A 23,646-nucleotide genomic window follows, 5' to 3' on the forward strand; every position below is an offset into this window, starting at 1 on the left:
CAGGAGCAAGAGAGAATTCAAGTTCAAGCTGAAGCCCGATCCCAACCACAATACACACACAAGTTCCAGCAAACATGGGAGCTGGGATTTTTCCCACTAGGAGCATTTCCATTGGTTTCCTTTTTACTTTGCTCCACGGGAAACATCTTCTGCTCCCTCCCTCACTGCATTGATTTATCTCATGGTACACCTTGTATACAGAGCTTTAGAGGATAGATATCAATTTGTTAATATCTTGTCACTGAGATGCAGTGACTGGAACTGTGGCCTGAGGCACACAGCCATCTCCTCTCTCCTCAATTGATTGGTGTCATCCTTGCAAGATGGGCAAACCTCTCTAAATGAGGGCAATCAATACTGTGCAGTCAGCCATAATCGTGGTTTAACTCAGTGGTCTTTGAAAAGTTAAGCTGTGTGATTTGCACATAATTGGGCTTTCCAAAGAGTCATACCTGCCTGCACAAAGAGGAAATTAAGCAGCCAGACTCCCTGACTGCTGGCCACCTGCTACCCCCTTTCCTGTGTCTGACCTCTCCGAATCAGATCTTCCCTACCCAAGCCTCTCTCTTCTCTAAGTCTCTGTTTGGATCTTGATAACCAAGGCCAGCCATTAGTGGCAAAGCCGATGAACTAGGATGTCTGAGCCTAAGGGTAGCCTCCGTCCTCCATCATCCCCCACATCATCCCCATGGTGACTGGGGGGGGGGGGGTTCCTTGTTTTGATGAATCATGTTCAGTTCATCAGTTCAAATGAGGAGATAACACACTGCCTTGGAAAGACAAAGTCAGAAAGAGGTGGGACCCAAGAGTGAACGCCCTGTGCAAACCATGCATGTGGAGGGATGATGGTGCCTGCGAGTAGGTCCCTCCATGATAGCAGACACATCCCTGTGGAGGGGAGCACAGTAGTGGAGAAGGCCACATGTGTGAGGGGACAGGGAACATCTGGAACCCTTGATCTTTCCATGAACCCCAAATATAACCCAGACTATAACATGTTTGAACCATGTCTCTACTTTTAACAAGCTGTGTGACTCTTACCCACCCATTTAATGCCTTCACTCCTAACTTCTTGGGAGGCTGTGAACAATAACAGAGATGATATACTGGAAGTATTTAGAGCCCTGCTCAGCAAACAGACTGCCCTCAATAAGTTGTAGTGATTATTAAGGTTCATCCCATTTTACAGGTGAGCAAACTGAGGCTTAAATGAGTTCACTTGCTTTCTCAAGTTCTCACAGGGGAACAGCAGGTACCTCAGGTCCTGTGACACATGTCTGCCCATCCCAAGACCATGTTCTCATCCACAAGTCTAAGCTGCCTGCTTTTCCACAGCATTTTATACTATATAAAGGTCAATATTCTACCCAAAAGTTATGTTCATGAGATGAATGATATCCAACACTCTCCTTTCAGTTCTCCCAGTTGCTCAAGGTTTGAAACCAAAGCCCTGCCCCCCACACACACACCCATGCCTGTGGCACCTCCTGAGATGAAAAGCTGACCTCTCCTATCTACTCCCACCTCTATGAGCACACACCAGAAATTATTCAGATCCTCTCTGTTTTGGTTTGGATATGAGGTATCCCCCGAAAACCTCCTGTGTTAATGCAGGAATATTCAGAAATGAAGTGATCAGATTGTGAGAGCTGTAGCTTAATCAGTCCATCCTAGTTTGAATGGGTGGTAACTAGTTATGTGGGGCATGGCTGGAGGAGGTGGGTCAATGGGGGCATGCCTGGAAGGATGCATCTTCCCTGTGGCCCCTTCCCCTTTCTCTCTCTGCTTCTGTGGGGGCAACCATGAGCAGCTTCCCTCCACCATGCCCTTCCACCATGATGTTCCACCTCACCTTGGACCCAGAGTGATGGAATTGACTGACCATGGAATGAACCTCTGAAACCATGAGCCAAAATTAACTTTTCCTCCTCTAAGTCATTCTTGTCAGTAATTTTGATCACAGTAATGAAATGCTAACACACTCTCTGTCCCCAAGGAGGCAAAAATGGCAAGGATGAGGCAGAGGAGCCTTCTGGCATCAGCCCTAATCCTGCATCCCATATGTATATATCCCTTAGGATGTGCTCAAGCCCACCCCTGGCTGTTTCAGTTTAAAGTGTCAGATAACATGCTTCAGGCATTACTGCTTTTCTTTTGTTTCAGTCTATTAGGGGGAAAAAAATCCTCAGACCATAATACAGGCTAAGTAACTGATGGTGCAAATTAAGAGATTTTTCATTTTAAAAAGTTCCATACTTTGGGAGAATTTTGCAATGTTCCGGACATTTGTCCCATCCCCCCAGGTCCTGCATCACCACCACCACCCATGAGGTGAGTACAGAGAAACTGTTTTCTTGAGCAAACAGTATATTCTCCTATGGATCTGAGAGCAGTCCTTTTGATGAAGATCTCTCTGTCCCTTGTCCTCATCTATGACTTGATTTGGTTTCATTTCTTCACCTGCATTAGTTTGAATGTACTCAAGAGAGAGGAGCTAGAACCTCTAGCACACTGGTCTGCAGCCCTGGCTGCCCACTGGAACCACCTGGGAAGTAACAACTGAGGCCAAGGCCTCCCTCCAGCAATCCTCGTTTCATGGCTTAGGGGTTTGGTCTGAGCATCAGGATTTTATCAACTTAGATGGCTATACTGTGCTCCCATGCTAGGGACCTCTGCTTTGGAGACAAAGGCACATCTGAATGTCACAGAACCAAAGGAGCTTGACTAAACCCAAAATGGGAAGCACAGCATGATTTCCCAGAAGTTCTTGAAAGAACAAGTTCCTTTGTGGTTCCCAGGCCACTGGATCCCAACAACCACATTAACAGATCTTAGATCCCCATACTCTCACCCATTGTTAGTGAGCATGTAATTTAGTACAAAATTTCTGAAGGGCGATCGGCAACAATTGTCTTAAGAAAATTTAAAATCACATATTCATTGACCCAGTAATCCTACCACTCAAGTTATTCTGCCATACTTGAAAAATGTGTGTGTGTAAAAATGTTCACTGCAACACCATGCAAAGCTGTGAAATAGCAAAAAAATATGCAATCAGCCAGCATGTCCTTTGACATGTGACAAGTTAATTGAACTTGCTTACATGATGCAATAATATGCAGCTGTTAAAAGGAATGAGAAAAAATTTTAGGAAAATATTCAGGGGTTTTGTTATTTCAACATGCAATGGTTTTCCTGGGTGTTAATCATCAAATAGTATCCTTCAACACCAAGGGAAAACTAAAATTTCAGTAAACTTAACTGACATCTTAGTCATATTTTGACAGTATTCTCTAAACATTTGCTTTGTTTTTAATTTAACTTGCTTCATTTTGCCATTAAAACAAAAACCACCATCCATCATCAATTCTACAATGTATGTGTTTTGCATGCATCTTGTGATTGCCCTCAGCAAATGACAAGAGTGATAGAATTGTCATTGTCTGGGCTGGTGCAGCAAACTTGCCGAACAGGAGATGACAGCTTGGAAAAAAAATCCTGGAGATAATAGAGAAGCACTCTTTCAAAAAGAGCTGGATCACAAATACACTTGTTAGCACAAAGAACCACCTTCTTTAGGAAGGCACAAGCAGGAATGATTTTGACTTAGACTCTGGCTGTGAAGGAGGTCTAGGGACATAACCAATTTATTCTGCTCACATTTTCATTTTTTCCTTTGTTTGCAAAAGTTACATGTGGCTAAAGAAATCTTTGTCCAAACGAAACTGTAAGAGCACTTAAATACAAAATAAAGTTTACAAGTGAGAAGGAAGTACAAAACAGTTTAATTCTCTTCATGGTTATATTAGTTTCCTAGGGCTGATGTAACAAATTACCACAACCTGGGGCAGCAGGGTACAGTGGGGGCTTAGCAGAACACAAATTCGTTCTGTCAATGTTCTAGAGGCCAGAAGTCTGAAACAAGGTGTTGGTGGGACCATGCCATCTGAAGTTTCAAGGAGCGGATCTTTCATGGCTTTCCCCATTTTCTGGTAGACCCAGATATTCCTTGGCCTGTAGTAGCACAACTCCAATCTCCGTCATGGAGACTTCTCATGACTCCCCATGGACATGTGTTCCTGGTATCTCTCTGCCCTCCTGTTATAATAACTCCTACCATGTTGGATTGGGGATCAGCCCAACTCTAATATGACTTTATCTTCACTAATTATATTAACAAAAAACCTCTTCCCAAATAAGGTCTTTCTTGGGTACAGAAACCAAGAAATTTTAAGCAGTCTTTAAAGAAAAGTGGAGAGAGTTTTCATTGGGGTACAGCACAGATTTGCAAATTGGGAGACACAGACTCTGTCAGAAACTAAGGAAACATTTCATCAAGGGGAAGAAGGACTGGGTTTTTGAAGAGAATGAAGGGGAACAGTGGGGTGAGGTGAAGTAACTTATGTTGAATGATTTCCAATTAGCCCTATTGGTTACATGAGTTATTCTGAATGAATTTAGGTTGGCACTGTGGGTCTGTTCATACATTAAGCTATACAAGGTAGGTGGTCAGGGGGCTAACATGAGGGGTTACCAGGAAACAAGTCTTTTGGAATAGTCAGTTAGTCAGTAGTCCTGTGGTTCAAAGCTGTTGGAATCTACAGTCTTGTAAGCACATTTTTTCCAGACAGCATTCTTAATCTGGAAGTTAGAGAGAGAGGGACTTTTATCTGTGAAATAAACTGCAGTTTGCCAGTTGTGATCTCTAAGGTTCACAGAGAAATTACGGTCCCTTTTGGCCAAAGTGCAACCATCTTAATTTTTATTTCTACAGGTACTGGAGGTTAGGACCTCAATATATCTTTCCAGAATACACTACCAACCCAAAACAACAGTAAATTGAATAATTTTGACTTAATTATTAGAAAGTAATAGTGCAGCACAATCAATGGCACTGTGAACACATCAGAAACAAAACCAACGTTTAGTCTAAAGCAGAAAGCATTTATTTAGGGTCCTTTAAGGAACAATAATGCCTGCAGACAACAGTGTCCCAAAGCAACTGAATTGAGTTGTGAAGGAGGGAGAAGGCAGTCAGAGTGTAAAAAAGCAAAACCATGACCATGCAAGGCAAATGGTCAATTTATGTGTCCAAATGTCTAGTAGTTACTGCTTCTCAGCATATCACTACTCACACGTGCACCAGGAGCAAGCGAGGGTCCAGAATATTGTGGTTCCTATGGTGTGGTCCAGTTTAAAAATTATTTGCTAATGTGCATGAACCTGACTCCCTCTATGGCTCCTTAGCTCTATTTTGGTGGCTATGAACAGCAAATTTTATGATGCAGCCGTTTTATGATCTCAGCTCACAGTGTCATAGATTAATAAACTTAAATATTTTTGGCAACCTGGTAGTTTTGTGTTTTATGTTCCTTTTCTCACACTTACTTCAAACAAAAATGTTTAATCACCCCCTTTGGAGACAGGTGCCCACTTGGTCCGCTTTCTCCTGGCCCCTCCTTACCCAGAACATTCAATGCTAATTAACAGCTGTTTAATTATCAGCCCAGCAGGGAAGTCATCATGGTCCAGGTCCTTGGAGACTTGCATCCCCCTTTCAGCTGTCCCAGATACTGGAAGGTTGACTGTGTTACGTGCCCTTAGGGAAAAGGAGTGTGGCTTAGTGGAAAGTTGGTAACATTTAGAAGCGGTCAGCCTCAGGGATCCTGCCATGTTTTGAACTGCTGGACAATGGTTTCTGAATCTCCATTCCCTCAACCGGAATAATACCTACCTCACAGGTCTGCTGGGAAAATTAAAGTAATAAAATTACCTTGCTAGCTATAAAATAGTCTGCAAATGCGCAGGAATATTTTCTGCTCTGACTTGGTATGGCTCATACCTGGCACATTGTAGACACACACAAGGAGCACTGGAAGGGGCCGGGCAGGGAGGGTTGCTTGGGTTACATTTGTCACACAGGCCAAACTAAGATTTCAAAGTTGAACCAGAATTGTATACTATCCATCTGTTCATCTTCAATAAAAATAATACCTGGTAATAAGCACTCCTGCTCTTCTGTATTTTTCATTATTTTTTAATTTATACCCATGTTTATGTTAATGACCCAATTTGGGGAAGAATTCTGAGAATAAATACTAAAGTGAAAGGTATGTTATTTTTTCAGAAGAGGAAGAAGCTGTGATTAAGTTGTGTGCATGTTGTTGGAATCACATAAATGGTAACAACAGACATTAGAGGTGAAAGGTTAAAATTGAGAGGGAAGAGAAAATAAGGCAACTGAACTTTTAGTTATCATGCGAGGAATATGATTCAGACACTACAAAATACTTCTCTGACACTAAGGGCTTCACCAGACATAGAATTGTAACACTGAAATCTTCCCCATATGTCTTTAAAAATAGTTTATAACCTCATGTCTGGTCATGATCATTTCAGTCATAATAGAAAACAATCTAACTGACCTATAAGAAGGAAATAGTTGGGCAAATTACGGTATAAGTCTCTGGGGCTGTATAGAAATTAAAATACAATGCCTACATAGTAGCACATTAAAATTCTTATGGTAAGATGCTTGGTGAATAAAGAATACACAATTTTATCTACAGTATGATTACAATTATGTAAAACTTAAGTATGAATGTGAATTAGGATTAAACTAGAACCCAGGAAAATTAAAAATAATAGAGTTCCATGGTATTATTAGGAAAAAAAAACTGTTCTCCAATTATTTGTATGTAAAAAAGTGAAAAATATATTTATATATATATGTTTATAAAGGTGTTCATCTCTTTTAAAGTATAACTGCGATCTTCACTGAGGAGAGGAAGATAAATTAATAGACTTAGAAATCCTCCTTAGAATTTCTAAGTTCCTGAGCTGCAAGGAGAGGTGGTATCCAGAGACTGCAGCATTCCAAAGCACTACCGGTTTCCATTAAAACCTCATTGATGGAATTAAAAAAATTAATTTTATGGAAATGAATTAAAGTAATCTTTTCATTAGAGCACACTTGGTCTAATTGAGTTTGGAGTGATTGTAGTAGCCATTCCTGCACTGATATTTAAAAAGATGAAATCAGGTGTGAGTCTTTCTGTTCTTATGGTGCTAGGAAACAACATACAGATGAGCATTTTTCAAATTTCTACACTGATGCTCTTGTTTCCTGAAGATCCTGGCAAGGAAAGGTGCTATCTCAAGGAAATTACTCAGGACAATGAATCCAAAATAAGCAGAATGCCTCAATGAAAGCCAGCCAGTCTCCCTTGTATGAGATAAAGCCCTCATTGAGGAACCCACAGGGGAAGATGCAATGGCTGAATCCATGCTCCTTCCTTCTCAAGCTGAAGTGACACTCTTGTTTAAATACTTGCTTCTATAGTAAAAGGTTTCAAGAGAAGCATGTTGTAATGATCTTTTCAGGTTGAAAACTAAGCATTTACTTGGACATTTCGAATTTCCTACATTAATGAATATGCACAGGCATGCACATATATATTCTGTGACAGCTAAGAGAATATGTTCTGCAGACCTCTGGCTACAGGGAGAATAACTGACCAAGAATTCCAGCTGCTGCACTCTGAAATCAGTCACTTCCCATGGCTGCTCCTGGCCAGTGACTGAGCCAGGCAAGAGTACTGAGGCAGGCCCATCCCTGGGAGACGCCGGATTCCTCCAACAGTCAAATGTGGGTCTCCAGCAGTCTTGCCAAAGTTTCCTGAGTCATGGATACACTTAAACAACTTTGTTCACTCTGTCCTTTTCTTGAGGTCTTGCAGCATGGTTTCTTTTATTTTCTCTCCTAATTAAATCCTTCTACATTTCATCCCATCTTGGCATCTGCTTTTGGATGGTGGTGATGGTGACGATAGTGTATGTGTGTGTGTGATTTATATACATCATTTTTATATCTTTATAAATACATATACATATATGCATGCATATACTTGAATCAGAATTGGTCTTCATTTGATGGATATTACATGTGTCCCAAGTTTTGCCATTATAAAACTACCCACCCAAACATTTTTCTACTTATTTCACTATTTCTTTGGAGGAAATTTTTTAAAGCCATGCCACAGTAAATATTTCTTGTGGAAATACATCCAAGAACTCACAGAGTCAATGTCACACCTAACACTTTTTCTTACATTTACAGAATTTATTTTTTTAATTTTTAAAAAATTGTTTTACAGACTGCATTTTGATTCATTGTACACAAATGGGACACATCTTTTCATTTCTATGATTGTGCACGATATAGATTCATACCATTCGTGTAATCATACATGTACATAGGCTAATGATGTCTGTCTCATTCCACCATTACCTGTACGGAATTTCTGACAGAACTTTTCTGAAAAAAAAAAAATGTACCCATGGGTACCTGGGTAGGTGTGCAAATCAAAGGAGTGAGGTTCATAGTCCAGGGTAGTACTGGAAAGAAGGGTTGTTGTTGTTGTTTTAATTTTTTTATTGGTGCATATTAATTATACAGAATAGTGGGTTTCATTATGCCATATTTTTATATGCATGTAATATGAGTCGATCAATTTCACTCCAAAGTACCCCCTGTTGCTAAGGGAAAGGTTTGGGATAGCATCTGGGGTCTCTTCATTCTTCCCTTTCAGCAATCACACTTGACTGGGCCCTGCTACCCTACTCTCATCCCATATCAATTAGGGTTGTTGACTGCATGCAACAGCATGGATTCTGGATCACTTCCACTATAGAGAAGTTGTGGGGAAGATGTCAGGGGCTCACATTCAGTGGGCAGCTGAAGGATCAGTCTTGGGAGAGATCCAGGGTGGGCTGCAGAAACTATAGCCAGGATCCTTTTACAGGTAAAGTCTGGTGAGTGAACCTCTGGAATAAGTGGACTCCCAGGGCTCCTTACCCTTGTGTCACTTTCTGAAGATTCAAATTCTGAGAGAGAAAGAGACAGCCATGAATGCACCCTGAGGCTTAGGGAGCACGCGTGTCCTTAGAGTAGGCAGGTGCCTAGAATTTCACTCCCACCAGCACGTAATGGACTTGAGGAAGTCCCCTCAAGTACTCTGGGGGAGAACCAGGAAAATGAATGTGGACCACAAATTATAATAATAATAATAATAATAATAACAATAACAATAATAATAAAAATATCCATCTCACACTTTCATACCGGTACCTAGTCCTTGAGTCACAGATGCTCACACTGGTCACAGCTATCGAATGATAAAGTAGTGAATGCCCAAGTGAGAGGGATTTTCTTGATTGGGACAAAGCTTCACTATGGCCAGGGGCCTGCTTGAACTAACTCAGCTCCTAAGTTTAATCTCCATCCATGTCCTTGGGGTTCTGTCTGACTGTTCAAAAACAAAGTGTTGCCAGTCCAAGGACAGCAGCACCATCCATGAATTAACTTTCAAAAGTCTCTCACATACTTTCTAGAACTTTGCTGGGGGACTTGCTGGCTCTCCAGCAGGTAGGTTTGTTTTGTTTTATTGTGAGGTTTTGAGGTTTTTTTTCCTTTTGACTGATTCCCAAATGTGACAAACAGCACTGTCAACAAATACAAAAGCTAGAAAGCCCTCCAGAACTGTGAGTGATGCAGGTCTCAATCTCTGCCTCCCTGAATCCGCATCAATCTCCCTTCCTTAATAGATAAATTCTATTGTTTTGTTTTATTTCACTTAACGACCCCCTACCTCTTTCTCTTTCTTGACAACACTTTTCTCCATCTAATTCTAACCTTAAGATTCCTCACTTTAAGCCCATCACCAAGGCCTGTTTGTTCAATGCAACCACAAGTAAATGCTTTTGGGAAATAGTAATAAAGTGAGAGTCTACATGAGGTGAACTTAATGGAATATTACTCAGCCATAAAGAAGAATAAAATTATGGCATTTGCAGGCAAATGGATGAAGTTGAAGAATATCATGCTAAGTGAGATCAGCCATTCCCAAAAAAACAAAGGCTGAATGATCTCTTTGATAAGCAGATGATGATACATAATGGGGGGTGGGAGGGAGGCAAGAATGGAGGAAGGATGGATTGTATGGAGGAATGAGGGGTGGGAGGGGTGGGGGGAAGGGAAAAAATAACAGACTGAGACGAACATCTCCCTGTGTACATGTACATGACTCTACTTTATGTACAACCAGAGAAGTAAGTTTTACCCCATTTGTTTACAATGATTCAAAATAAATAAATAAATAAAATTAAAAATAAATAAAAACAAATGTCATTCATAAATGAAAATTGAGTCAATTGAAATGAATTCAAAAAGGGGTGTTTGGGAAATTTACCAGCATTGTCATTTCAGGTAAAGATGGCCTTGCAACAGGAAGGATTTGACAGAAAAAAGCGAGGGTACAGAGATATCAACGAGATCGACATCAACATGAATGATCCTCTTTTTACAAAGCAATGGTATCTGGTAAGTGTCTGTTATTTCTAATGTCTCTCTTGTTGAAACTCTGCATAAAAGATATATTCCTATTCCTTCATTATTCAGTGGGATGTTAACCAGTATCTGACACAATGCATTGGTTTTCTATCACTAGGGAGCATCTCATCCCCAAATCTGCTTTCTTCCTGAACTGCTTAATACCAATGATCTTCTAGGGTCAAAGGTACTCCCAATAGCTGAGCACATTCTCATAGACTCTGAAAAAGGGCACCCTTATGTGAATCAAGACTTGCAATACATACCAGCTAAATCAAAGTTGTGGGAAGAGTAATCCAGGGATCTGGACAAGCAGAGTAATGGGAGGACACAATGAAGTCACCCTCATGACAGAAAGAACCTGGTGATTTCACAAGGGGTGAACAAGAGAGCCTAGAGACTAATGTAGCAAAAGCAGCATCTCTTAGTGCTTCCTCAACAACGGCAGAAAATCAGTCCCATGAGTCTTAATTGATGCAGTGCTTAAGGCATTGAAATCCATTCTGTGTGGTAAGTGAATATTTCCTGGCTCACCAACAGTCCTTCATGATCCACGTGGATTGGTTGGGTCATATTTAAAAGGAGATCAACAACTCAAAACCAACCCAAACTGTAGGTCATGTTTTTGGAAAGAGAGTGACTGATTTATAAATATGAATAAAGTCTTTTTATATTTAAAAGATGTTGAACAAGAGAGAACACTAAATTATGACCCTGTGGACTGCTGCATCATAGGAATGCATCACAGTTTTCCTCCTGGAGCTTCAAAGCTTGACTATGCCTTATGGTTTGGAGCACGGAATTTTGAGAATCCAATCTGGGATTGGATGAGATTTTTGTTTTAGTCAGAATAGGCTAAGTTTGTTGCAGTAACAAACAATCCTCAAATCAAAGATTGTATCTTATTCTTGCTACATGATTATTATTTCATAATCCCTCTGGGGCTCAAGATGACCAAGCACAATCTAAATTCCATCCTAACTGCTTTCATAAGCACCTCAACAAGGAAAGGGGGCAAATTATACATTATCTCCAACAGCTTCTGCCTGGAGATGGCAAACAGCACATGAGCTCACATGCTATTAGCCAAAACCAGTTACATGGCCATTATAACTTCAAAGGAGGTATAGCATATAGTCACAACTTGTGCCTGGATGGAAAAGAACAGTAACTTTTGTAAAGAGCATTAATGCAATTCAAACAATGTCTTAGTAATACCAGAAAAGTCACTGATCACTGTAGGCTTTTGCCAGTACAAATGTTGACTTCAGTAGTTTTTTGGGGTTTTTTTGTTTGTTTGTTTGTTTTTGTTTTGTTTTGTTTTGTTTTTAACAAACCATCTTTGAGAAAATCTTGCACAAGACAAAGATGCAGGAAAAGGGACAGTGAACATATATTAGTGTGGAATTTTTCATCTTTCCTTCTTTCTTTTTGAATTTTGTGAGAACTTTATTTATCTGCATTAGAACATTATACTAAAGGTGAACCACCTATCTAATTCAGTTCAACACCTATTTTTGAACAAGACTTATTATGGTGGTACTAAATTTTCAAAGGTAAATAGGACATGCAAAAGATATTGTAATTTTATGAGGAAATTACATCTAAGTGAGAATAAACCAAGACAGTGTTTGCCGCATTCAAACTGTGAGGTATAAACAAAGAGATATGAGAGTGAGCATTTAATTCTGTATCAAGGAGGGTTTCTTGCAATGGAAACTCCAAACATGTTATACATAATGACTTGAAGACAGCAATCTGGTTTAAGAGATGAGGGAATTGAAACATCAATTTCATATTTACACAAAACAGAAAACATCAATTGTTTACATGAAAAAGTAGAGAGTGAAGACTTTAATAGATAGAGAGGGCACCCTCAGTACTGTTTCATGGAAGATGTGGTCTTGATACTGACCCTGGTATACCAGGTGCCTATGAAGTATGTCTAACAAACTGCATGCATGCTTTACAACACCAGACTAATAAGATTCTTGCTTTGGTCTGGTTCAGATCAACACTGGGCAAGCTGATGGAACTCCTGGGCTTGATTTGAATGTGGCAGAAGCCTGGGAGCTGGGCTACACAGGGAAAGGTGTGACCATTGGAATTATGGATGATGGTGAGTATTTTGAAGCCTTTACATCATTTGGAAGCAAGAGTGTCTTTGCATGTCTTCAGAATATGGAAGATTGATTGTTATTGGAAATGCTAATCAGAGGCAGAATCAGCCTCTGATATTGGGCCTGATGACCATACTTCACTATCACCAAATCCTCCCCGTCTCAAAATCAGTGGTCCTTAAACTTGACAATACCCTTAACAAATACTGTTTTCAATTAATAAATAAGAGACTAAACAAACAAATGACAGCTACCTATCATTCAACCTTAACTTTTTATTGGGCTACTGCTTATACCTCACCTTAAAATGCCTTCTCAACCTACTTATATTTACTATTTTTTTAGATCCATACTATCCAAAATAGTAGACATTACTATTATGTGAATATTTAATATTCAATTAGTTACAGCTAAAAAAAATTTCAATTCTTTAATCACACTAGCTTCATTTCAAGTTTTGTGTGTGTGTTTTGTTTTGTTTTGTTGTGTTGTGTTGTGTTTTGTTTTAACTTTTATGGTGCTGAGGATGGATTCCAGGGGCCTTCACATGTGAGGCAAGCACTCTACCGCTGGGCTACACCCCCAACCATCACTGAAGTGCTTGATAACCACATTGGCTAGTTCAGCTGCTGACATTTAGTTCAGTTCCATTTGCATCACCACAAAACGTTCCTATCAGACAGTGTGTTTCTAGATTCACGAAATAAGCTTTTTAGTATCAGAGTCGGGGTTTGGGGAAATTTGACTTCAATACTACTTTCAGAATGAGCCCTTGAATACCTTTCATTACAGATAACCCCCATAGATCATTCTTCATTCATATATATCTTTATTGTATTTAATTCAAAAACTTTCATTTCTGTGGTAGTGAAACCCATGAGGTGGAGGAATCGGTGATTTTCCAACTACACATGTCCTTGACTCCACCAAGATTCTATAGAGTCACCGCCCTGTAGTCCTTTTACTGGGAACATGCTTCTGTCCTTCATCAACCAACCAAGCCCCCCAGTAAAAAGCTTCACTGTGCATTATTGGTCTCATTACTTACAAAGGCTGTACAGAGATGAAACAATGGAGCGTTTCCTTTCAGCAGATCCTCAAAGAACATGATGTTGACTAACACAAAGCTTTGAAGCAGAATTGATGGGGTAAACAAGGGAAGCCAGTGTGCTTAAAATCCATGTTGTCTTTGCAGAGGCTCATTAAATACCAACACAACAACAATGCCTCTGTATTTTCTGATGTGTGAGATGTTTTGAAGTGGATGTGAAAGCTTTCTCCAGTGGCTGAGGGCTCTCACAAGAAGAAAGAAGCTCTTGCTCATGCCAGGCAAACACTCTACCACTAAGCTACTCCCCAGTCCATTATTTCAAGAGTGTACGTAGACAGATGTCAGGAGCTCATGAGTGTTTTTGTTTTGTTTAGTTTGTTCCTAACACCTTGGCTTGAAACCTTTCCAAAGCAGTTGAGGTCAGCTCCCCCAAGAACAGAAGCATCCAACTTTGGGGAAAACCTACCCAGTATATAATGTGATGACTAACTCCAATGGTACCAAGCATCCTCTACTGAGGATCAGAGAGACCACCCTAAAAGGGGCACTACAATGACAATGCATGCACATTGCTCTTATGAAACCTCCAACAACAGATGTCCTTTTCAGATTTATTTAACTATAGTCCCCTTGACTAACTCTTATGCCATCTCTTCCAGAGAGTAGAAGACAATGACTCCTAACATTGCTAAACCCTATAGAAAGTTCCAGCAGAATTTCTTTTTTTTTATTTGTTCTAATTAGTTATACATGACAGCAGAGTGCATTTTGACACATTGTACCCAAATAGAGCAAAACTTCTCATTCCTCTGGCGGTACACAATGCAGAGTCACACAGGTTGTGCAATCATATATACACATAGGGTAAAAATGTCCATCTCATTCCACCATCCTTTCCACCCCCACACCTCTTCCCCTCCCCTCACTCCCTTCTGCCCAATTCAAAGTTCCTTCATTCTTGCCTAGCCCCCCACCTTATGGATCATCAGAACGAACATTCAGCCTTTGGTTTTTTGGGTTTGGCTTATTGCACTTAGCATGATGTTCTCCAGCTCCATCAATTTAACTGCAAATGTCATAATTTCATTCTCTTTAAGGCTGAGTAATATTCCATTGTATATATATACCACATTTTCTTTATTCATCTGTTGAAGGCTATCAAGTTGGTACCATAATTTAGTTATTGTGAATTGAGTTACTATAAACATTAATGTGGCAGTGTCACTGTAGTATGCTGACTTTAAGTCCTTTGCATATGTATAAACCGAGGAGTGGGATAGCTGGATCAAGTGGTGGTTCCATTCCAAGTTTTCAGAGGAGTCTTCATACTGCTTCCCAGAGTGGTTGCACCAATTTGCTATTCCACCAGCAATGTATGAGTGTACCTTTTTCCCCACATCCTTGCTAACACTTATTGTTGCTTGAATTCTTGGTAATTGCCATTCTGACTGGAGTGAGAGGGAATCTTAGAGTAGTTTTGATTTTCACTTCTCTAATTGTTAGAAATGTTGAACATTTTTTCATATATTTGTTGATCGATTGTATTTTGTGAATCTGCGAGATGTCTCTTCAGTTCCTTTTATTGATTGGGTTATTTGTTTGGGGGGGGGGGTTGTTAAGATTTTTGAGTTCTTTATGTATGCTGGTGTTTACTCCAGCAGAATTTCTTGATTGATCTTATCTCTTCTGAAGATTAGTGGTCATTGGGACCCCAGAAGATGAATCCTCTGCCCCACCCCATTAACTCCTGACTTGTCCATTCATTTGGTCATCTATTACTGTACAATAAACCTTCCCAAATTCGAATGACTTTTAAAAAAAGATTACTACTTGTCAAAATTCTGTGGTATGACAGGGCTCAGGTGGATAGTTCTGCTAAGGTCTCACTGGGGTCTCTAATGCAGTTGGAGTCAGAAAGTTGCTGGGACTGGAGTCTACTGAAGACTCAACTGGGATGTTGAATGACTCAGCCTCTCTCCCTTTTCCATGTAGTCTCAGGGCCTCTCCTTTCCATGTGGGGTCCCCAGAAAAGTAGTTGGATTTTTTCTTTTTTATAGATGGCTTAGGACTCCCAAGAGAAGATGTTCCAAGACAGGAGGGGGAGCTGCCAGTCCTCATAAATTATGGACCTGGAGTGGGCAGTATCACTCTGCCACTTTTGCTGGGTGAATGGTCACAGGGTCAGTCCACATTCCAGTGGGTGGGAAATAGGCTCTGCCTCCTGGTGCAGAGACAATGGATGTGTGGCCATCTATAATTCACCACATGCTTAGTGAGCATTACTGTAGGAAAGAATAATGACCGAGCCATTCTCCAAATCCACTGTTGAGTAGCAAGATGAGCACTTTGGAGACAAGAACAGCCTCCCACACAACCAGGACAAGGCCAGGTGCTCAGCAGCTTCTCACCCAGAAGTGGGAAGATTGGAAACACCAGTGCCAAGTTTTCTTTCTTAACTGACTGCAGATGTGAATGGAACAATATTGTTCCCCAGACAATTTCTCACCAAGATATTCCAAAATATGGTTAAAGACTGAAATAGATGGTGGCACATGCCTGTAATCCCAGCTCTTCTGGAAACTGAGGCAGAAGGATGACAAATTCAAGGCCAGCTCAGGCAACTCAGGGAGACCCTGTCTCAAAATTAAATAAAAAGGACTAGGGCTGTTACTCATTGTAGAGTGCCCTTGGCGTCAATCTCTAGTAGCCCCCTACAAAATGACCGCTAGAGATGCTATCTCTGTTACATAAGGAAAAACATCACGTAAGGTCTTATAAATATTGGTCATATGTTTTGGTGTGTATGGCAATTGTTCAATCATCTGCATGTGAAAAGCTCAGTCTGTGGGCAACCCAGTTTTTTCCCCATTTTTATTGGTGTATTATAATTATTCAAAATAGTGGAATTCATTGTTACATATTGGTACACATATATAATATAATAATATAACTTGGTCAGTATCCTTTCCCTGTACCTCCCCTACTTTCCCTTCCCTCCTCCTGCTCCCTAGTCCCTTTCCTCTCCTTTACCGATTTCCATTCAATTTTCATGAGATTCCCACCTCCTTTTTTTTTTCCTTTTTTCTCTTTAGTTTTCACATATGAGAGAAAACATATGACCCTTGACTTTTCTGAATCTGACTTATTTTCCTTAACATAATGCTCTCCAACTCCTTCTGAAAATGACATAATTTCAATTTTCTTTATGGCTAAATAAAACTCCGTTATGTATATATACCACATTTTCTTTGTCCATTCATCCATTGACAGACACCCAGGTTGGTTCCATAATCAGGCTATTATGAATGATGACAGGTCAGTTTTAATCGCTATCTACCGCTCTCTGATTGCTGAACTCAAAGCTCAGTCATCACCCCCTCTTTCAGATCTAGTGATTTCATAAATGCTCATAAAATATCTTCTGCCTTCACTTAAATACAATGTAATGTAATTTCCACATGCTACACATCACTGAGAGAGTGCTGCTTGTTTAGCTTTTGCCCAAAGGGGCAGAAAGCATTTCTTAAGGGTCTGCTAGGACTTTCCAGGTGTGTAGATGTCAGCAAGGATCCTGCTTAATTATGACAACTTCTTCCCTTTTATTGTAACTGAACTGTTCAGTGTTGGGAACTTGGCCTAGAAAATGAGATGTGACCATCATGAGACACAGGTATAAACAAAAGTTACCCAGACCTAGTCACAACTTGGGACAAGTGACTGACTCTTGAGATCAAAGACAGTTAGAGGAAGCATGGATCAAGGCCTTTAGCCAATACCAAATGGAGCCAAGGAAGTAAGATAGAAAGCCAGTGAGGCAGGGTCAGAGGGAGCTTCAAGTTGAAGTAACAATAAAACAACTAACAATTGCTAAGTGCCCAGTAGGTGCTAGATACCACTTAGCATTTTGAAACCCAACTATATTCTATTCTCTAAGGTTAGTACTATTATTATCCGCATTCTGCAGATGAAGAAACTGAGGCAAGAAACTTCCCAAAGTCTCACAACTAATTTTCTAGCACATATTTTGTGCTAAAAACCCACCTCTTGGTTCTGCCTTCATGGTAGGACTTGATGAATCCATGTTCATAAACATTAAAGTTTAAGGAACAGACAGTCTTAAGGCTTAATATTCAGGATATTTACAACTCTGCAATGCATAAGAAAGCAATATGAAGGTCAAGTAAGGTGACTGTTCCAGTTACTATTGCCACATAAAAATGACTCCAACACTCAGCAGCTTAAAATAACTATTTATTTTTGCTCATGATTTTGTGGCACAGGAATTTGAGAAAAGTCTGGCTGGGCATTTTTCACTTAGTATCTCTCATGCAGTTAAGGTCAGTGTTAGCTGGGCTGCAGTCATTTGAAGGCTCAGTGAGATGGACATTCAAGATGGCATCCTCCCACAGCTGACCATTGATGCAGGCTGCCACTGGAGCCCTGCCAAGACTGTCAGATACAGTGCCAACACGTTATATTTTCCTCTAATTTGGTCTCAAGGTCTCTCTGACAAGAATGGCTATAAATTCTAGCTCACATTGATAGGACTCTAGGGGAATCAGTTGTAGATGTTCATAATGTGCCTGTCTCAGTCTGTTCCTACTGCTATAACAAAATACCTTAGACTGGGCAATTTGTAGACAATAGAAATTTATCTCTCAAGTTCTGGAGGCTGGGAAAGAACTCAAAGATTGAAGTCCCCTCAATCAGCAGATTTAGTGTCTCCTTCCAGCCCTTTAAGAAGGCCATTAAACCCATTTATAAGGGCAGAGAGAACCCTCAGGATTTAATCATCATCTCAATGTCTCACCTCCTAATACTAGTGCATTGGGGATTACATTTCAACATGGATTTTGTATGGACACAAACACTCAAATTACAGTGCTCCACACATAGCTGCCAAAATTCATGCCCATCTTACATAGTAAGACATTCATTCCATCCCAGTATCCCCCAAAGTCTTAAACTGTGCCAGTACCAACTGAAAAGTTTAAAGTCCAGCCTTTCATCTAAGTCAGATATGGGTAAAATTCCAGGTACAATCTTGTGAACCTGTGATCAAACAAGTTATGTGTTTCCACAATAAAGTGGTGAGACAGGCATAGGATGGACATTGCCATTCCAAAAGGGAGAAGTAAGAAAGAAAAACACATGAGTAACAGATTCAAAATATGTCCAAAATCAAAAAAAGCAACCAATAAATCTTCAGGCTTGAGAATAATCTTCTATCCCATGCCCTACCTTCTGGACACATTGGGGAGAGGGTTGGGACCCCAAGGCTCCATATGACCCTGATCCCATGAATTTGCTGGGCACAACCCACACAGCTGCTCTCATGGGTTGGAATTCTGTGCCTGCAGTTCTCCCAGGCTGGAATCACATGTATCAGTGGCTCTATGGTTCTGAAGTCTTAGGAGATATTCACCCCACCGCTCTGCTAATGGGAGTTCCCTGCTATTGCCCCCACTCGGTGTCAGTTATCTGCCTGGGTCCCAAAGGTTTCTGAGTCATCCTTTGAAATCTAGGTGAAGGTATCCCTGCCTCCATAGCTCTTACCTACAAGAGTTAGCATTACGTGGCTATCACCAAAGTTTACAGGCTACACCTTCTGAAGGGGTGCCTGAGCCGACCTTGGTCTTCTTGGTCATGATGGAGCAGTGATGGAGCATTGTGCCTGAATTCATGGAGCAGAAGCTTGTGACTGCCTGGACAGCGAGCCCCGAGGTGCCGTTCTCCCTTCAAAGTCCTGGCGTTTTGGTCTTGTGATGGGTAGAACAGCCAGAAAGATCTCAGAAACACCTTCAAGGTCATTCTCCCATTGTCTGGATGAATATCACTGGTCTCCCTATCTAATCTTAACTTGGCCATACTCTTGATGTTTTCTCCTGAATCCACTTTCTCATTCTTTACAACCTGGCCAGATTGAGAAGTCTCTGATTCTTGAAATCTAACTCCCTTCGAATTACAAATTCCATCTTTAATTCATTTCCCTGTTCTCACAGTTTACTATAAGCAATCAGGAGAAGTCATGCCACACCCTCAACACTTTGCTTAGCTATGTCTTCTGCAGAACATCCTAGTTCATCACTCTTAAGTTCCAATTTTCTTAAAGTACAAGGACAAGGACATAAAATCAGCCAAGTTCTTTGCCACTTTGTAACAAGGACAGACTTTCCTCCAGTTTCCAATACTTTAGTCCTCACTTTCATCAGAGATCTCACCAGAATTGCACTTACAGTCCATGTTCTCTTCACAACTACTTAGAGAGTCTAAGAAGATTTGGGCTCTCTCCATAGTTCTTTTCTTGTGTGCCCTCATGAGGATCACTTACACCACTCATGGAAATGCAGGCTTTTTATAGCATCCCTTCCAAACTTTTCCTGCCTTTACCTATCACACACTTTCAAAGCTACTTCCACATTTCTAGATATTTGATATGGTAACACCACTTCTTGGTATCAATTTCTGTCTCAGTTCATTCCTGCTGCTATAACAAAACACCTTAGACTGAGTAGCTTATAAAAAAACATAAATTTCTTTCTTATAATCCTAGAAGCTAAGAAGTCCAAGAACAAGGTGCCATCAGATCTGGTGTCTGGCAAAGGCCCTGTTCCTCATAGATGATACTTTCCTGCTGAGTCTTCACGTGGCAGAAGAGATGGAAGGGCAAAAGAAATTAAACTACTTCCTCTCATTTCTTTTTCAAGAGTACCAATCACACCCATGAGGGCCCCTCAGGTCTTAATCACCCAAAGGTTCTACAGCTTAATACTATTGCACTGTGGTTTAAGTGTCAACATGAATTTTGGAGGGACACAAGCGTTCAAACCAAAGCAGTGCCTCTTGCAGGATACTTCTTTTATCCTAGTGAGAGGCCTAGTGCCAAGTGTCCAACCTGTGATCAAGCGTCCCTCTCACAGGAAACCTGTTCATACTAACAGATGCTCTGTCTTGTCTGACCTGTGTCCAGTTTATTTCCATTGAGACAGTCACTCTCAGAAATAGCCCTAACTGAGAAAGAAGTTAGGTTCAGGTGTGTTGGTCAGATGAGACATAGAGGAGGTAATTCAAAAAGGAAACATGAAATAACAGGTGCTTATAGATCCAGGAAAAAAAAAAAAAAAAGACCAGCATGCCTCAGAGCCAGAGACAATGGGCAGGGTAGGACATGAACAGCCTACCAGCAAGTGGAATGTACGAGAACAAGCAAGGAGCCCACGAGCCAAATCTTTGGGTGGTGTAGAATCTTCCTGGGAGAGTTCCTCACAGGGCATTCTAATTTGTGGGTTAATAGCAGGAAAACATGAGTCCTTAAGAGCCCCATGGTAACTGCAGCATATCTGCTCAACCCATATAGAGTATGGCAACCAGTGGGGCAAGGCAAGTAGGTTGTAACTAGTGGTCCCACAGGAAGGGGGTCACTGGGAGGCAGCTGCATAAAGCAGATATCTGCAGTGGCCACACTGAGGAATTAGGAACAGTAGGGAACTGGAAACTGTGTGGAGGAGGACTAAGCCCTACTTCTTGTATGAAAAAGTTAAACCTGAAGTAACAAAAAATTATATCAATTTACTATATTATATATGGGTTTCTTACATGGCCCCTGTCTTCCCCCAAGTACGTATACAAAGGGAGCAGGTGGAAGATTCCTGGTCTTTTCTGACCTAGCCTTGGTGTTTCACTACATCTATGGGTTGCCAGTCCACCCAAATCGAAGAGGAGGCAATGGAACCACGTCTCAATAAGAAAACGTGACAGTCACATTGTAGTAGACATCGTAGCAGGATAATACAGAGATATTGTGGAGCCATCTTTGGAAAATGCAGTATGTTCATTGGGCCTACTTCTCATCAACATTTAATTAAGTGGGGTGTACAGATGCTAACTCCATGGGGACAGAGGAAGGAACTGAGCTCAGGACCAGGGTCCTGAGATGCTACTCATCTCAACTAAACTACTGGCATTCTAAGTAAGAGTATGCTCATGGAACCCCTTGCTAGTTACCTTAGGTCTCTAAAACTGCTAGAGCTTCCTGAGAATTTCGACTATTGTGGATTAGACTTTCTGAAAAGGCTGAAGTGGTTAGTAGGATACTAATGATTTATGAACAAAAATATAACCAAATATTGGTCATTTGTGAGCCACATTCGTTATGATTGGCTGATCATGACTCTGTCCCTCTTCCTTAAAGTGTGAACCACAGGATCACAGTGCAGCTGAAGATAGGCACACTTTTCAGTCTCTGTGTTGAAATTGTCTGTTTTTGTAGGACCTACATCATGCCTGGAATTCATCCTGAAAAAACAAACAAAAGCATAAAAAATAAGGATACATTACTAATGTAAGAATTAAAAAATAAACTGATCTAATTGTGTTAAGTATATTCCACCTCAAAAGAAAATCAAATATTAAAATACTAATTATCAAGTTATTATTTTCATTCCATAGTTTACTGAGTTTCTGAATCATATCTGTCATCTGCAGTTCTATCAATATTTTCTTTCTCAGACCAAAGTATCCATTCTAACACAATACCCTTATCCTAATTAAAGATTCTTGGTTTTAATGAGGCTAAATTTATCTTGTTTTAATCCTAATTTTATCTGGTCTCAAATTATCTTCATGATTCGATATTTTCCCTTCACAGAGAAGAGAATAATTCTTGGAGTATTTTTTCCCTCAAACAAATTCTAGTATTGGGGCATGGAGACATGTTTTGAAAACTAATTTCTAGTTAGAAAAAAAAAATCTGTGTGTGTGTGTGTGTGCGTGTGTGTGTGTGTGTGTGTGTGTGTGTCTTCTTTTAGTTTATCTCTGTTACAAAAATCTCTTCCCAACAATGGTAACCAATTTCAACAAATATATACAATTTAATTTCAAAACAACATTCTAAAACCAAGTCTACATTACTTTAGTGTTGTGGATGATGATACTAATGATGATGATAAGAAATGTAATAGATTGTTTAACACAAGTTAAAACTTCCAATGAATTGTCTCTAATCCTGAGAATTGCTTTGCAAGATAAATAATCATCCCATTTCAAAGATGAGGAAATCAAGGCCCAGAGAGAAAGATAGTGTCCATTAGCCAAAGCCATATCAGTACGACAGTGTCTGATCCTTGAATGGAACTCAATCTGTTGGCCTACAAGCCTATCCTTATTCCCAACCTTAATTGGCTATCTTTGAACTAGGGTTCAGAACAGGGGTGGCAACTTTTAAAAATATTAGTCTTTGCTTCTGCAAAGTTTGGGAGGTAAATGGAAAGAGAGGTTATCCTGACCATGGGTGGGAAGTGACTGGTTATACTCGGCTGCTCCCAGTCCAGAAATTATATATATAACCAGAAGAAAATGAAATAAAACTACTTTTAGAAATTTTCATCCCAGTACCAGTCATTTTACAGGGCAAAGTTACAAAGGCAACATGGTCTTTTTATGCATGCAAAGAAGATACCAGCCATGGGAGACACTTAAGGATACTTGCAGCTTGTAAGGATTATATAGTATAGTTTGGTTGTTTTTGGTTTTTGCTTTTTTGCTTTTGGCGGGGGTCGGTTTTGGTACCAGGGATTGAGTTCAGGGGCACTCAACCACTGAGCCACAACCCCAGCCCTGTTTTGTATTTTATTTAGAGACAGGGTCTCAATGAGTTGCTTAATAACCTTATTTTGCTGAGGCTGGCTTTGAACTCGAGATCCTCCTGCTTCAGCCTCCTTATCTGCTGGGATTACAGACATGTACCACCTCGCTCAGCTCCAGTATAGTTATTAAATGCACCTGCTGCTGGACTGAGCACATCACATTCAGTAGTTTCTTTAACCCCTACCTGTTCTTGTTTCCATTTGTTAAGAAGAAAACAAGTGCAGAGAGGCCAAGCAACTTGCCTAAATTTCTGCTTCCAGTTACCCAAGTGGTTGGGAGTTCAACTAGTCTTTGGTTCCAAATATCTACACTAGCAACCATTATTCTTGGTAGTCTCTGGAACCTGTCCTGTTTCCCAGAAGCCTGGATGTGGTGTGACTGATGCAAAGATTGCATGACTCTGCAGATCCAAATTAGAGCATTTCAATTGTCCTTGATAT

The 23,646-nt window shown here is 40.4% G+C and overlaps 1 protein-coding gene across 1 annotated transcript in view; it reads left to right on the forward strand.

The window, feature by feature from the left end:
* Nucleotides 1–23,646, forward strand: part of Pcsk2 (proprotein convertase subtilisin/kexin type 2) — a 281,613-nt gene that overhangs the window by 154,125 nt on the left and 103,842 nt on the right. The window contains exons 3-4 of the mRNA XM_047534334.1: nucleotides 10,268–10,381; nucleotides 12,401–12,509. Of these exons, the coding sequence (XP_047390290.1) occupies nucleotides 10,268–10,381; nucleotides 12,401–12,509 (223 nt within the window). The remainder of the gene's footprint in view (nucleotides 1–10,267; nucleotides 10,382–12,400; nucleotides 12,510–23,646) is intronic.

The sequence above is a fragment of the Sciurus carolinensis genome, chromosome 2 (assembly GCF_902686445.1).
Source record: "Sciurus carolinensis chromosome 2, mSciCar1.2, whole genome shotgun sequence".
Lineage (NCBI taxonomy): Eukaryota > Metazoa > Chordata > Mammalia > Rodentia > Sciuridae > Sciurus > Sciurus carolinensis.